This window comes from Dasypus novemcinctus, chromosome 8 (genome assembly GCF_030445035.2).
Source record: "Dasypus novemcinctus isolate mDasNov1 chromosome 8, mDasNov1.1.hap2, whole genome shotgun sequence".
In the NCBI taxonomy this organism is placed as follows: domain Eukaryota; kingdom Metazoa; phylum Chordata; class Mammalia; order Cingulata; family Dasypodidae; genus Dasypus; species Dasypus novemcinctus.
The window spans coordinates 108,021,505-108,039,023 of NC_080680.1; the positions used below are offsets into that span (position 1 = coordinate 108,021,505).

The following is a 17,519-nucleotide window of genomic DNA, read 5'->3' on the forward strand; positions in this document are numbered from 1 at the left end:
TCCAGACCCCATTCTAGGTTCAAGGAAAGTTAATTAGGAAGCCAACCACTCCCAAAAAGGGACACATTTAGCAAAATTCCTATTGGGAGAAGGAGTCCGGGAATGGCTTTTGGGGGGAAAGGTTCAGGACATGAGGAAAAGCCATATCTTCCCTTCTTTAACCCATGCTGGTACAATTTGTACAGCAAGAGAACAGACAATATGGGGCATCACAGTATCGGTGGTTACTTGCCAAAAGAATGCTATTTATTTTAGTTGAAAATATAAAACTAGTGACAAAAAAAACCCACACACTTATTTTTTCATGTAACACCTACATGGGATTAACAACTTTCCTAGGTTCAAAGGTTACATCCCTCCAGATTCTTTGTTTAAAACAATGAAAGCTCAGTCTAACTAGTTTATGTAGAAAAAGAATTTAATGAGGGCCACGGAATCTTCAGTAAACCAGACCTGTAGGTGTCATAACCATAAATAATGTCCTGACCATATCACAGATTTGCTCTGGTAGAGACATTGGGTCACCAAAACTCCAGTTTATACCTCTGACCCCTGGGACTAATGCTGGAATGCTGTTGCTACTACCTCTAGAAATGGATGTATTTGCCAAAACAGATTCTTTTAGGTTTTTCTGATTCAGAGGCTACTGTGAGTACAAGTGACTGGTGAAATTTAAGGTCACAAGACTGTGCTCTTACCAAAATATAAACTTGGAGAGCAAGTTTTTGGCCTTTCCAATGGTGAAATGCAGACACAAAAAGGAGAGAGTCTCTCACACAGGAAGAATGTTCAAAGTTACTGAGTGGCCAGGTGGAGTAACAATATCCTCTGCAGTATGGATCCTGCATCACCGTAGATCAGTGCTTCTCAAATTTTAATGTGCATACAAGTCACCTGTAAATCTTGTTAAAAGATTCTGTAAATCTGGGATGGGGTCTGAGGGTCTTCATTTCTAAGTTCCCAGGTGATGCTAAAGGTAATGGTCCATGGACCATACTTTTAGCAGATAAATGGATGTTACTGCATAAAACAGGAACCTGCTTCACTATTTAAAGAGTACTGAGCACAATCTAATAATGATAATGATGATGATAATAATAATGGTAGAAACTATCATTAATTGGATGTTTATTATATGTCAGGCACTTACATTTTCACCCTATGAAAAAGGCATTATTACCATTACTTTAGAAACAAGGAAAGTGAGTGTTGGGAATTGAATCATGTCCTCCACAAAAGGCATGTTCAGGTCCCAACCCCTGGCCGTGTGGGTATGAACCCATTTGTAAACAGGACCTTTGAAGATGTTATTAATATTAGTTAAGGTGTACCCAAACTGACTGAGAGTGGGCCTTAATCCAACATGGCAAATGAAACTGGACATGGAAGAGAGAAGCCATGGGGAGCAACCAGAAGCTGGGAGTCAACAGAACCCAGAAGAGAAAGGAGAGGTTGACACTATATGCATTGCCATGTGATGGAAAAGCCAAGGAACTTCAAAGATTGACAGTAAGCCAGAAGATACAGAAGGAAACAGACCTTTTAGCCTCTGAAATCTTGAGCCAATAAATTATCACTGTTAAGCCAACCTACTTTATGGTATTTAACTTAGCAGTTAGGAAACTAAAACCTTGAGACTCAACAGAGTGAAATGATAAGGCCACAAGACCCAGTAGGAGGTAAGGCTGAGACCAACCCAAGCATATCTAATTGTAAACTCTGAGTGGTCAGGCTCTACTGTCACAAAGTCCAGCATTGCCTGCCTATTAATCCTCAGGTGAACATCCTTTATGATAAGGAGAAAATCAGTGGTATAAACTGAGCATGAATTTTTACTCTGCCTCTCATCTTTCTGTATTTATGTCTCTGGTCTTTTTGTAGGAATGGACAGGAAAGAAACCAAACTTTTAGTTTTATTCATTTGTGTAAAAAGAGGCATTTATTTCTTGTAGGACAAGGAAATCTATAAAATTAATAATATAGAGAAACACAAATATTTATAGAAGCATAGATACATATATACATATTTTTATCCCTTAAATGTAAAATAATGTTCCAGTATATCCTGTCTGTGAATGCCACACATAAACAACTGTTCCTGTCTGCCCACATTAAAAACAAAAACAACAAAAAAACTTAAATGCTCAACAAAACGCACACACACAAACACCCAAATAGGCACATGTATCTCCAGTTCGCTACTCAGCTTACTTTCTCTCTCCAGAATAGTATGCAGAATGATCTAAGAAGATGAGCCCAGCCCACATGCTAAGTATGTGGTTTGTGTAGGATTTAAACCAACATATTTCCAGGGTTGGGGGTTGAAGTCCCTATGACTGGTTCAGAGGTGGATGTTTAAGCACATACATCAAAGAAAATCTCCAGGCTGTGGCTGGAATGGTGCAACACAGGCTCTAACTAATTGTTCAAAGTCAAATCTGGCAGAGCCCGACAACCACCTTGGGACCATGCATGGATCAAGCGTCTGCAGATGGAGTTAACTCCGAAGGGGCCAAGGTGAGTAATAACAAGAAAGAAACTAGATATTGTTTGAGACCTGGATAGAAGCTCATATACAGATCTTTGGACTCTAAGACCATTAATTCTCTCTAGCAATTTATTTTAACACAGATTTTCTGTTTCTATTAGAGAAACCGTTGTTTATGGGTGTAAACACAAACCAAATAACTGGAGGCAACATATATCTTAATCTTAAAGAGCTCATGGAATTCAATTTTACATGAATAACTTTTCAAAAATTATTCTGTTAAATGCTCCAGACTACACCCTTCTCTCTCTGAATACATTTTGTTTTGCATAAACTATTATCAAACAGTAAATAACTAGAAGAAAACAGGCAAAGAGATCAATAAAAACAGAACTGAAAATCTAGAAAAGAAACCCTATTATAAATAAAAATGTGGTTTATGAATCAATTAAGTAGGGAATGGCAATTATGATGCTGGAACATTTGACTACCTGAAAAAACAATAAAGTGAGATTCCACTCCAATATATATTCTAATTGTAGAATTAAATGTAGGAGAGAAGACAAGCCCTTATAAAAAAAAAAAAAAAAAAAAAAAAAAGGCAAGTATTTATGTAATCCCAAGACAGGAAAAGAACTTACTGAGCAAAATACTGAAAACAGAAAAGATGACAGACAGACAAACAGAATTGAAAGACCACTCTTAATAAAAACTAAGAAAATCCTTCCCTCAAAATTGCCATAAATAAAATTAAAATGTTAAACTGGAAAATATATGTCTAGTATATTTAAAGACTATGAATTAATATTTCAATATATAAAGAACACATGAATCTATTAGAAAACTAAAAAGATATATGCTTTCAAATATATAAATATACATACACAAATACCAAAAGTGATTACTTTGCCATCATAAAACTTCTAGGAAAAGAACTAGTTAATAAATAAAAGGATCACTATATGAATCATAAAGGAAACTGTGTGTATATGAGTCTATTTAAAAGATATACATATACATATAAAAACCTAGCTCACAATGCAATAGAGACTGAAATTTCATTATAAGTGCCTTGAATTTACATCAAAACCTCAAAAATTAATAGATTCCAACCTACCAGTAGATAGTCAACAATTCTTCTAATAACATATGTCCTCTTTATTCATTATTGTTTGCTAAGATTTTGATTGAGCAGCATAAAACACTGACATGAAAATCAATGACTTTATCCATACCTTGATTAACATTTTATAACTTTGTGAGTTCAGTTCTGAACAGAAATAATGTTAATTTTCCATGAGGGGAATAAAATTTAAATGGCCTCAAACTAAACAAAATGGAACAATTTCTCTTGTTTCTGGCTCACTCAAAAGACATTTGTCAAATTATTTTTAAAAATATTATTCAAAAACATGTAGTATAGTATTTCTGCAATGATGTGACAAAGATTCAAGCTTACACAGCAACCATTTTAAAGTGCCTGATTTAGCCTTCAGCTAGTTATTTTCGGAACATATCTTCTTGGCTTAGTTCTGACTGTGCTTTAACTTAATTGCACAAGGTCCATCTATACATAGTCATTAATACATATTTGGATGTGCTGGATTCTACATTTTTAAAAAATAATTCCTTTTTTTTTCTTTAAGGTACTGGGGCGTGGGATTGATCCCAGGATCTCTTATGTGGGAAGCCGGCCCTCAACCACTAAGCCACACTGGCTCCCCTGAGCTGGCTTCCTCGCCTGTTTGCTTGTCTGTTCTTTGATCTGTTAAGAGGCACCAGAAACTGAACCCGGGACCTTCCCTGTGGGAAGCAGGTAATCAACTATTTGAGCCGCATCCACTCCCAAGTCTACATTTTTAAAAAAATCTATGTTTAGGATGAAGATTACCTACTATAAATAAATATGTAAATACAAATAAATAAAACTTTGGAGCACAAAACTCAGTTTGGGCCCCACAGAGCAAAGGAAAATTTTAAGTTAATTTTACATACCTCTCACACAAAAGAAAAATATATGTCAAATCTTTATTTGTCCCATTGATGTCTCCAGTCCAAATAGTGTTTCTCTAAAGCTAATGATATCTTAGCAATGTAATATCCTCCCATAGAACACCGGATCAAAACATCAGGATCATTCTATAGGAAATGCTAGGAAATTCACTTGACCAGTCCTTCCTACTGTTTTTCTTGAAGGTTCAATTCCAAACCAAACCAATCCTCCTTGTAAAGCCAAATTACAATTAAGCCTACTATATGTTATATACTATGTTTGGCCTTGCCTACTTTTTACAGCTATTATAAGAAATGCAATTTCAATGAAAGGAAAAAAAACTAACAGAATGTTATCTACACAATAATAAACAGATGAAAACTATTTATTTTCCAATAGTATGAATTTCTTTTCCAAAATAACTGAATAGTAAAATATTCATATGTGGTTATATTCATAAAGAGTTATTTACTACTCACTAGGCAGATGCAAGAAAACCTTTGCTTTGCAGGGGTTAAGTTAGTGAAAGGGTATGCAATATAAATAATAGTCATTGTAAGAAGCTGTTTGGGTATGCTGAACTAGTTTTTAATATACATTTCTCAATTCTACCCTCAAATATAAATTAAGGGACAATAGAGAAAACTCTGTCAAGAGGAACAGAGGGAGGAAGGGAAACAAGTAAACAAACCAGATTCATAATTATGTAAGTACAACAGGTTCTACTTTTATCTATATGTAAGTGCCAAAGTCAGATTTTCTCATTCAAAGACTTTCATCAGCCTAATAAAGAGAACACATTTTGTCTAGGGATGTGAAGAATAGCCAAAATCTATGTTGGTATTTGATGAATGAGGAAGGGAAGGAGGGAAGAAGAAAGGAAGCAAAAAGAAAAAGAAAAGGACAACCCATGAATTTGGATAAAATAATTGCAAATTACATATCTGGTAAGGGATTTGTATCCAGAATATATAAAGAATTCTTAAAATTCACCAATAAAACAGACAACCCAATTAAAAATTGGCAATGGATTTATATAAACATTTCTCAAAAGAAGATATACAAATGGCCAATAAGCATATGAAAAAACCTTTAACCTCATTAGTCATTACGGAAATGTAAATCAAAACCACAATGAGATACAACTTCACATCCAATAGATAAAGGAAGACTATTATCAAAATAAAAAGAAAATAACAATTGTTGGTGAAGATGTGGAGAAACTGGAACTCTCCTGTACTGTTGGTGTGAAAAGTAAAATGATGCACCACTGTAAAAAACAGTTTGGCAGTTCCTAAATAGTTAAACAAAGGATTATCATGTGACCCAGCAATTTCACTCTTAGGTAGTTACTGGAGCAAAATAAAAATTTATGTCCACACAAAAATTTGTACACAAATGTTCATAGCAGCATTACAAAAAAAAATAGCAAAAAATGGAAACAACTCAAATGTCTATCAACTGATGAACAGATAAATAAAATGTTATACCCATTCAATGAAATATTATTTGGCAATAAAAAGGAAGGAAACATTGAAGTTACAACACTGTTTAACTTTGTAAACATTATGTTAAGTGCAAGAAGCCAGTCACAAAAGGTCACATAGTATATGATTCCATTTATAAGAAATGTGTAGAATATGCCAATCTATAGAGACTGAAAGTAGATTAGTGTTGCTAGCGCCTGAAGGAAGAGGGGCGAAGTGTCTGCTGATGGGTAAAGGGTTTCTTTCTGATGTAATTAAAATGTTCTGAAATTAAAAATTGCTGATAGTTGCACAACTCTGTGACTATACTAAAAATCCCTGAATTGCATACTCTAAAAGAGTGAATTGTATGGTATATGAATTATATCTTGATAAAGCTATTAATAAAAAAGAAACAATAAACTGAAAAATCATAATTTTGAATTAGGATATGATTATTTTTAGTGTATATTTTATTAATAAAACCATGACAATATTAGAAATGTCATTAATTGAAGGCTTACTTCAGGAATCTTAAAGTTGATACCAAAATTGGGAAAGCATATTAGCAAAGAAACATAATTCTAGGAAGTTATAGGGTAAAAGTCACAGGTACCTCAGGCTGCTAAGGAAGCTTTTGCCGAAACACTTGACTCTCAAGAGGGACTAAAAGAAACCAAAATGTGCAAAGATTTCTGCTTTCTAGATACTCCCTATGTCTAGGCACCTTTGTCTGAGTTTCTACTTCTGACCTGCCTGTTAAATTTGAATCAGGAGCCCCAGATTCCCTTTATATACATTAGCTCAGATTAAATAAATACTACATATTAGAATTACAGAACATTTGAATTATTGATAGGGGTCTTGTATAATTATTTATCTCTCCCCTCGATCCTTTCCAGTTAGGCTCACACATTCCAGAAATACAAGTTATTTTACTCTCATACCTTTTGAGAGAAGAAATCAAATACTTCCTTTAGAAATACTTGTTTTTATTTTAAACTTCTTTTAAACTTCCACACCTTCTAAAATGAGTGGAAATGCCAAGCAGGTTAAGACAAATAGATAATAATGGAAAAACATGAGATATATCATCATTATATGCCTAACCCAACATCATTTTGACTTCAAATCACAACCAAATACCTTGATACTGGTGAGAGGATTTAAAAAATCTTTCAAAATTAACTTTACTATATAAAAACCCAGCTTAAGGTCAGATGTCAACCTTAAATCTAGCCATGCAACATCAACGGCACAACTCTACACTGTCCTCTCAGACTAAGGTACATCAGCTGGATGGATGGTCTTATTCAGATGAATTTCCTTTATAGTATCACCTGGAGGTAATGCATTTAATTATTTCTATTTCTCTAAGAATAATGAAGGCTGGAATTCTAGCAAGCTGAGCCAATGATTTTAGTGAAGGCGCAGAATTCTCTGTGTGTGCATGGATGAGGGACTTGGAGCCAGCCCACATGCCATACCTGGTATGCACTGTGCCGTGGCCTCCGTGGTTATGGTTGGAGCAAGTGGGGGCTGCTGCTGACTGGAGCTCACTTCTGGCTCAGTGTTAACGGAGGGAGAAAGGGCTACCTCACAGGAGGACACCTGGCTGGGCAGATGGGGCAGGAACTCTTCAGAAGCAATCTGCTCATCCTGTCCCGGCAGCTGCAGGGCAGACAAAGGGATGCTGATCTGTTTGTTGGGATGGGATGTGCTCACAGGCATCTGTATTGCCACCTGCTGGTTGGTGCCATGGGCACCAGGGGGTCCTCTGTTTGGTGAAGCCAGAGACACCCTGGCAGTCTTCTGGACCACTGGTCGGGAGATCACAGAAGGGGATGCAGACACACTATGTGGGTCTAGCTCAGTGCTGATGGCAGACGTTACATGAGGAATCAACTTAGTAGGCCCTAAACAGGAGGGGCCAGCGTGAGTCTGAGACTTGGGTTTTGCCATCTGCGTCAATGACAGGGCCGGTCCATCCACCCCTCCGGTAAGCTCTGCGTTTGCCACAATGTAATAATCTTCAGGAATCTCTTGTTTGATTTTCTTGATGATGACATCATTGCTGCATTCATCAACCATGTGAACCTGGGAACTTGAGTGGAGAGAAGATGGGATGCCCCCAGGCCTTTTTCGAGTAATGCTTTGAGGCCTTTGGGTTTGGGGTTCAAAGTCACTGTCCTCGTCTGTAACAGAAGACTCACACACCATATCGAACAGGGTATTCTCATCTTCATATTCTTCCACAGCTTCATCCAGTTCGGAAGGCTCGCTGCAGTAAGAGAAGTCACAAGAGTCCCTGGTCCGGTTACAGTCTAGCTTTGCTTTCACTGGTCTCCCAGGGTACCTTTCGACAGGGCTGGTCTGTGTCTCGGAGGGCACCCCAATTATACTGGGACTATCAGAGTTAAAACTTCTGTTATCCTGGAAACAGACCCTCTCTTGGGATCCGGCTCTGCAAGTAGCTGTCAGCGGCCAGTGATAAGCATGGCCGGCACTACAGCCCCACATTGCTGTCAGGTTCCCATGGGAACCTTCGGAAAGCAAGTGTTTCAGGTTTGGAATGAGGCTGCATATGGTCCCGTGGCTATGGGCCCAGCTGACCAATTTGGACAGATTCTCAGATGAGGTATGAAGGCAATCCTCCATGTTACAGGATCAGCAGAATCTTTCCTAAAGGGAAATAATCAAAATAAAAAGCCATTATTACCAAAGACACTCCCATATCTCAGTTACTTCAATTTCCTCCAACTATGATCATTTGGCATAAAGAAAAATGTGTTGTGGGAGTGGATGTGGCTCAAGCAGTTGAGTACCTACTTCCCACATGGGAGGTCCTGGGTTCAGTTCCCAGTGCCTCCTAAGAACAAAACGAACAAGAAAGCAAATGAAAATAACTTCAGGGGAGCTGATGTGGCTCAGTGGTTGAGTACTGGCTTTCCACATATGAGGTCCCAGGTTCAATCCCTGGCCCGGGTACATCATCATCAACAATAACAAAAAGAAATGTGCTGTTAATGTGGGAAAGTGTAGGAGGGGGAAAGGGTGAGGTATATGGAAATCCCCTATATTTCTGATGTAACGTTTATGTAATCTAAAGCTTCTTTAAAAATAAAATATTAAATATTATTACAAAGTCAATAAAAAATAAAAAAATTAAAAAAAATAAAATAAAATATTAAAAAAAGAAAAAACAAAAAAATATTAAATTGGAACAATAAAAAGAAATGTACCCCAAATATCTAGTTAATGTCACTGCATATGGGCAAGGACTGGAAAAGAATACAGGAAGCAGTAAAAACAGCTGATATCTTATGGTTGTAGGAAAAGTTTTGTTAAGTTACTTTTATTCTTATAATAATGTCTGCCTAAAGCTTTTCCATGGCATATTTTACTTCCAAATTAAAAAAAGAGAGTGGTTCAGTCAGTCCCTTAATAGTAAAACGTGCACAGAGCATTATTTATATTAACCATGAGGATATATACTTTGCAATTCACTCTTTGTCAACAGAAACTTCATTACTAGAGCAGAGCAAATAAAGGAGGTTTATACTAACTCTTCTAGGATAGATGTCAGAGAAGAGAAATTAGTCCTCTGCTGAGCAACAGAAAACAAATAGTACAAATAGTGGAGTCTAAGGAGAAAATGAGGAGTTAAGTTTGGAAAGTGGGGAAAGAAAAATTTTTAGCAGAGAAAGGAGAACAGACTGGGAGATGATGTGTGCTCATCAAGGGTGGGAACAGGGGCAGAGGCAAGCTGGAATCAAGAGGTGAGCATGGGCAGGCTAGGGAACCAGTATCCTGATCACTTCCTTTTTTTTTTTTTTTTTTTCCTTTTGGTACCAGGACCGGGGATTGAACACGGGTCCTCACATATGGGAAGCCAGTGCTCAGCCACTGAGCTATAACAGCTACCCCAAGTTGGCTCCTTTGTTTGTTTGCTTGTTGTTTTTTTCAAGAGGCACCAGAAACCAAACTCAGGACCTCCTGTGTGGGAAGCTGGTGCTCAACCGCTTTGAGCCACATCCACTCCCCTGATCACTTAAGAGCAGGCCTCCAGTTTCCCAACTATCTGAAATTTCTGAAAGAAAGGTGTGTCTAATGTATTTCATCACCTGAAGTTCCCACACAACCAAGGACAACCAAACACTAAATAGGAGTAAATCATTCCTTCTTAGGCCTTGGTATGGACCCTTGACTGAGTAAGTGAGGATACCATGATGGGTAAGAAAAGCAAAAGGGGGCACGTGGGGCCATCAAGTGCAGGGGAGGGTTAAGAGTCTCTGCAGAACTACCAAACTACCTCAAAAAGCAAATGTTGGTGACACAGTCATTTAAGTATCTTGAGTCTCCTATCTTGGTCTGTCTGTTCTTACTATTTCAAAACCATTTCATGTACACTACACACTGAGGTAAGTTTATAAATTGAAATGTGAACTTTTTTTTTTAGACTTCAAAACAAACTATATAGGGAAGCGGACTTGGCCCAATGGATAGGGCGTCCACCAACCACATGGGAGGTCCATGGTTCAAACCCTGGGCCTCCTTGACCCGTGTGGAGCTTGCTGATGTGCAGCGCTGATGCGCACAAGGAGTGCTGTGCCACACAGGGGAGGCCCACGCACAAGGAGTGTGCCCCATAAGGAGAGTCGCCCAGTGCGAAGAAAGTGCATCCTGCCTAAGAATGGCACCGCATACACGGAGAGCTGACACAGCAAGATGACACAACACAAAAAAAGAAACACAGATTCCCAGTGCCACTGATAAGGATAGAAGTAGTCACAGAAGAACACACAGCCAATGGACACAGAGAGAAGAAAACTGGGGGGAGAAGGGGAAGGGGAGAGACATAAATTAAAAAAATAAATAGATCTTAAAAAAAAAACTATATAAGGGAAGCAGATGTGGCTCAGGCAGCTGGGCACCTGCCTCTCACATAGGAGGTCCCAGGTTTGGTTTCCGGTACCTCCTGAAGAAGATAGGCAAACAATAGTGGACACCAAGCAAAAACAAATAACAAGCAGGGAGAGGATGTGGCTCAAGCAGTTGGGCTTCCGCCTCCCACTTGGGAGGTCCTGGGTTCGGTTCCCCATGCCTCCTAAGAAAAAACAAATAGACAACGGGCAGACACCGAGAAGACAAGGAGCAAAAAACAGCAAGCAGGAGGAGGGGGATAAATAAATAAATTAAATAAACTTTAAAAACTACTTAAAAAGGGGAAGCAGATTTGGCTCAACTGATAGGGCGTCTGCCTACCATAGGGGAGGCCCAGGATTCAAACCCAGGGCCTCCTGACTTGAGTGGTGAGCTGGCCCATGTGCAATGCTGATGCGCATGAGGAGTGCCGTGCCACGCAGGGGTGTCCCTGTGTAGGGGAGCCCCATATGCAAGGAGTGCGCTGCCCCCCCCCCCAAGGAGAGCTGTCCTGAGCAAAAAAAAAAAAAAGCACAGCCTGCCCAGGAGTGGCAACGTACACATGGAGAGCTGATGCAGTAAGATGACACAACAAAAAGAGACATAGATCCCCGGTGCTGCTGACAAGAATGCAAGCGGACAGAGAAGAACATGCAGCGAATGGACACAGAGAGCAGACAACGGGGGGGGGGGGGGGATTAATTTAAAAACTTCCTGTTTTCAAACATGCTAATAGTTGTTTTTAGCTGCTCTGTTATTTGAAAAGCTTTTAAATTTATTTAGATCTTGCTCCATTTACAATACATTCTTAGGATGTATTAATAAGGCATTTCTTTAAAGCGAGAGAGAAAGAGAGAAAGGCTCAGCGGAGATTCTCTGAGGAGATTCGAGGGGGGAGGTGTGAGGACCTCAGTGTATGGTTTTATTTGTCCTGGTCATCTGCGACTGTGAAGGACAAGAGGCCCCTTGCTGGAGGCAGGTGCTGCACTAATGTACCAAAGCCTAACTGCAATGTCAGGTGACCATGTGAAGCGCTCATCTGAGCCTCCACTCCCTGGCCTGCTTCCAGGGCTTCCCATCTTCGGAGGGTAAGTTCAAATCCTTCCACATGTTATAAGGCCTCTGATGAATGTTTTAATTATTCATTCATCAATGAGGAACTACTTGGGAATACAGAAATTAATAAAACATGGTTCTGCTCTTGAGACCTTATATAACCTATTGTCTCGTATATAGTTGGTGCTGAATAAATGAATATAAAATAGAGCCACCACCATCAACACTAACAAAGTGAACAAAGAAGACCCTCAAGTAAGAAACATGAAATTTCTTCCAATCACTTTTATCATAATCATTCAAAGGATCAGAGATTTTCTCTCCAATAGCATAACCAAAACATAGCAGTCTTGTGTATTTAGGAGATGAATACACGAGCAACAAGATTTCATGAAGTAGCACAATAAACAGTGCCTAATATGGGAATTAGGAATTTCAAATTCTAGTCCTGGATCTGTTAATCATGGCCTTAGACAAGTCATTAATTGGCTCTCCGCCTGAAATGACAGGGCTACATGATCTTTAAATGTCCTTTATAATCTAGCAGTTTAGGGAATTATTTCATTTATATTCCTTTCAGACAATTTTAGTTATAGTAGTAATACAGATAAAAAAGAAAAATGGTTTGGTTTTTATATCTGTTCGTGTGTTTTCTTGATTGGAATTAAAATTTTTAAATTTTGAAATAATGATAGATTCAGGAAATTATAAAGATAGTACAGAATGATCCTTTGTACCTTTCACCATGTTTTCCTAATGGTTACATAATTACACAACATCAAAACCAGGGATTCGCCACTGGCACAATGCATATGTATAGTTCTGTGTCAATTTATTACATGTGTGGATTTGCATAATCACCACTGTTATAAGGATATAGAACTGGAAAGAGTGGTTTTTATTTTGAGCTTCTTAACATGTCTACTTAATTGGTATGGCAGACTGCTACTTGCCTACCCAGTGTCCATTCTCTCTTATTCCTTACACAGAATGCCAGCTTGGTAGGACAGTTATGTGTTCAGTTAAATCATCTTTACCAGATTCCCTTGAATTAGAGATGGCCACATGATACAGTTCTAGCCAATGAGATATAAATGGAAGTCACTGGGTGGGGCTTCTGGACTTGTCCGGTTTGTCTTTTTGCCTGTGCCCTTTCCATTCTTCCTGCTTCAAACAAAGACACGATGGCTGGAGCTCCAAAGGCGGTCCCAGGAGCACAAAGCGAAAACTCAAGGATGGAAGAAAAGAATAGCCAGTAGGAGCTTGGGTCCCTGGTGACATCATGGAGCTGCTGCAACAGCCTAAACTTGGCCTGTACTCCTTGATACATGAGGGAAAGATAAAACCCGATCTTGTTTAAGTCAGTATTGTTTGAGTTTTTGTTGTTGTTCTTACACATAGCTGAAATCACTAAATTACTGACACATGAAAAATAATACAATTATCTTTGATATTTGATATCTTAGGAATAAAATCCTTCATATTTTTTGCCCCATACAATTGTAAAAGTTTCATAATTATTTCTTACATTGGACTCCACAAATAAATTCTTGGGAGGTCTGTAATTATATGTCAAATGTTTATAACTGTTTTCATCTTGATGTTACTTAAACATACCAGTAATATAAGCATATTATGAGTCATGTGAGTAATCAATCACCTTATATCCAAGCATTGCCATGAGATTTCAGTACCCCTTTGCATTTGTGGTTATACTCGCACTGGCGTCCATAATTGCCTATAGTGACAGCACCTGAATTCCAACTTGTTGGTAAACGTGTTGAGCTACTGTTATGTTCATATTGTATTCTTTTTACCAGATATAAATACAAAACTTCTCTTTTGTATTAATAACTTTAAAATGAAAAGCTTTGTGATTTGACATCGTGAAACAGCATAGTAGGATGGTGAAGTAATAAACCACTTTAAGTGTCATGAGCTAATAAGAAGTGGAAATAAATTATCGATGTCCATAAAAAGGGAAATAATATACATAACGGCACAGTAGTTGAGAGAAGATGCTGTACCAGTCAAATACAGAAAAATGTGGCAGAATCGAAAGGCAAAATTGTGCAAGCATGTAGAACTCCAAAGAGCCCACTGTCCGCGTAAAGGGTACTATACAGTTATTAAATTGATACCTTTGCTGAAGGCCCCACAGTCAGAAAACAAAACAAAACAAAAAACAAAAAACACTTAACTAAAGCACAATAATTAAAAGAAATTAAAGACAAAGTGGATACAAATATAAATTGTATTATTAAAGCTTACCCATTTAATTCTAAAATATTCACCAACCTTTGAGAATCAACAGGTAGTAATTACAAGTTGCTTTTACCACATTTTAAAATTCACTGGCAATCTTGTGAAGAGGCTCTTAAATTTTTCTTGAATATGATAAAATGAAAATATTTTTCCAGGATTACTACTAATATATTTCAACTAGGCAACTAATGTTAAATGGCAGTTATGATAGCATAATTTGCTGATACTTAAGGCAATTAAGTGGATTGAGTCCAAGCTGACAAGGAATAACTATCAATAAGCTATAACATATTTTAAATTTAATAGAAAATTAAATCAATGCTAAGATAATCAAGGAATTTCTAAAATGCTGAAAATAAGTTGTTACTAAAGTTTCCTGATTTCCTTCAACAGACTTTGATAAGCTCTATGCTGAAAAATAATGCTACTTCTACATCATCAAGAATTAAAAAAGAACTTGAGATACTATTTTCACTTCTCTGACATGGGAAATGACTGGATTAGAAACTCAGCTTCACAGAGTAATCACTTGATTCTAGTAGTACAGGCTGGCAGAGTGTCACTTAAATATGAGTTTTTATTAAACTAAATTAGCAAGTGAAATTATAAAAGTATCAATACCACACTGTATGTCAGGCAAGCAGACATTCTATGCAGGAATATTTGTATTATTAAAGTCAAAACCAGAAACATTAGCTACAGAATCAGACTTTCTATCATTCATCCTAATACTGATCATTAAAAGTTTCAGTATAACAATGTAATAGTAAATTATTACATTGTATTATTAATATTGCAGATAGTATTTATTAAAAATTATTTGCCAAGCACTGGTCTAGGGCTTTACATACACTCCCTCATTCCAGTAATTCTATAATTTATGTAGAATTTTACAAATGAGCAAATTAAGTGACTTGCACAAAATGAATGGCAAAACCAAAATTTGAACTTTGCCTTCCTCCAAAGCCTATTCTCTTAGCCACAATACTAGACTGTCCAACATTATAATAGTAGAAAGATGTTGCCTCAAGTCTATTTCCCTGCCCCGTGAATTTATGTTGCTTTTATAATTTTAGTTAAATTGACTTTGTAAGTTTGTTTCAGATTATAGCTATATCAGATATAAACATAAATACAAGCATAAGTTTTTTAAGCCTAAGTTTTATGTTTATAAATATTTAAATAAAATTATAAGAAGAATGATTTAAGCCAGCACTGTACAAAAGAAGGTTGTAGATGAAATGGACAAATTTCTTGAGAAACATAATTTACAAAAACTGACACGAGAAGAGAATCAGCAAGATGGTGGAGGAGTAAGGAGCTCCTACGGTCAGCTCCTGCTACAGGGCAGTTAGTAAAACCCAAAGCTATCTGAAGCTAGCTGAAAGATCTGCATGGGGCCTCCAAGAGACCAGAAGAGGATCCTGGAACAACCTTGAAGGAATGGAAGGAAAAATGCCCATCTGCAGAGACGATTCGTAAGTAGAGCACTTCACGCGACAGAGACAGGTATCCATATTCCACTGGAGGCATAAGCCACCTCGGGAGCTGTTCTGAGGCTGGAACTGGAAGCTCCACTTTCCAAAAACGGGGGGAGGAAGAGATGGTAGGGCACCAACTTCAGCTATTGAGGGGTAAATTTGGCGGGCTAAAGTATAATTCTAAGAACACCAAAAGTTTGAATTTGTCCAAGTTAAAAAGAGGCCAGTAGCCGCCAACTCTAACTCCGCGCCTGGCAAGAGGGGAAGTGGGGTTGACTGAAAATCACAGCGCTGGTGGGGACGAGCTACTCTCCAATCAGATAAGATTGCAGCTCTAGCATAAGCCCCAGCCCCACCTCCAGAAGGAAGGAATCTGGAGGGACCTGTGCCAGCTTCTCTGAGAAACTACAGGCCATGTTGCAGAGGCCAGTGATCATCCTACTTTGGTAGCACCCACTATTTCAGGAGCTATTCTGTGACTGGAACTGGAAGCTCCATTTCCAAAAACAGGGGAGGAAGAGACAGTTGTCCACCGATTTTAGTTACTGATTAGTAAATTCAGCTGGCTAAAGTATAACCTAAGAACAATTAAAGTTTGAACCCGTCTAAGTCAGAAAGAGGCCAGTAACCACCATTTTGACTCTGCAGCAGCATGAGGGAAGCCAGGCTGACTGAAAATCACAGTGATGGTAGAAACCGGTTTCTTTCACCCAGACTGGCCTGAAACCTTAGCCTAGGCTTCAGCCCAACCTCTGGCAGGGAGGAGGCTTGCAGGCCCTACACCAGCCTATCCAGTAACTGCAGGTACATTTGGCTGACACAGACTGAATAACTGGAAGTCTACTGGGGCAACTACGGTCATCTTGGGCCCAGAGTGCATAGATTGCTGCCCACACTTGAAAGGTGCAATTAATGAAATTTTAAAACATTGGAATCATATAATATCACATTTGAGGAGGTAGAATAAAGGATTGGTGAGCTTGAAGAAATGGTCTCTGAAAGTGAACATACAAAAGAACAGATGAAGAATGGAAAAAATTGAAAAAGATCTCAGGGAACCAAATCACAGCAAAAGATATCCAAACATACATGTCATGGATGTCTCAGAAGGAGAAGAGAAGGGAAAGGGGGCAGAAGGAATATTGAAGAAATAATGGTAGATAATTTCCCAACCCTATTGAAGGACATAGATATCCATGTCCAAGGAGCACAATGTATTCCCTTCTAAAAAAATTCAAATAGACCAACTCTGAGACACATACTCATCAGAATGTCAAAGGCGAAAGACAGAGAGAACTCTGAGAACAGCAAGAGAAAAGCAATGAATAACATATGAGGGATACCCAATGAGATTAAATGCTGATTTCTCACCAGAAACCATGGAGGCAAGAAGACAGTACTATGGTATATTTAAGATAGTACAAGAGAAACACTTCCAGCCAAGAATCTTATATCCAGCAAGACTATCTTTCAAAAATGAGGGCGAGTTTAGAATATTCACAGATAAACAGAAACTGAGATAATTTCTAACTAAGAGATCAGATTTATAGGAAATACTAAAGTGTGCTAGAGCCTGAAAAGACAGGAGAGAGAGGCCTGGAAGAGAGCTGAGAAATGAAGATTATATCAATAAAATTAACAAAATGTCAAAAGAGTGGTAAAAATAAAATATGACAGATAAAACTCAAATAGTCAGGAATAAACTTAACCAATGATGTAAAACACTTACACTCAGAAAACTGCAAGTGAGCGTTAAAAGAAATCAAAAAAGGCCTAAATAACTGGAAGAACATTCCATACTCATGAATTGGAAGACTAAAGATCATTAAGGTGTCAATTCTACTCAA

The 17,519-nt window shown here is 38.0% G+C and overlaps 1 protein-coding gene across 3 annotated transcripts in view; it reads right to left on the minus strand.

Annotated features, from left to right (window-relative positions):
- The window catches only part of SNX30 (sorting nexin family member 30), a 389,251-nt gene that overhangs the window by 285,075 nt on the left and 86,657 nt on the right, over nt 1–17,519 (minus strand). For all 3 annotated transcript variants that reach the window (XM_058302531.2, XM_058302533.2, XM_058302532.2), the window contains exon 2: nt 7,435–8,629. In XM_058302531.2, the coding sequence (XP_058158514.1) occupies nt 7,435–8,605 (1,171 nt within the window). In that variant the 5' untranslated portion in view covers nt 8,606–8,629. The remainder of the gene's footprint in view (nt 1–7,434; nt 8,630–17,519) is intronic.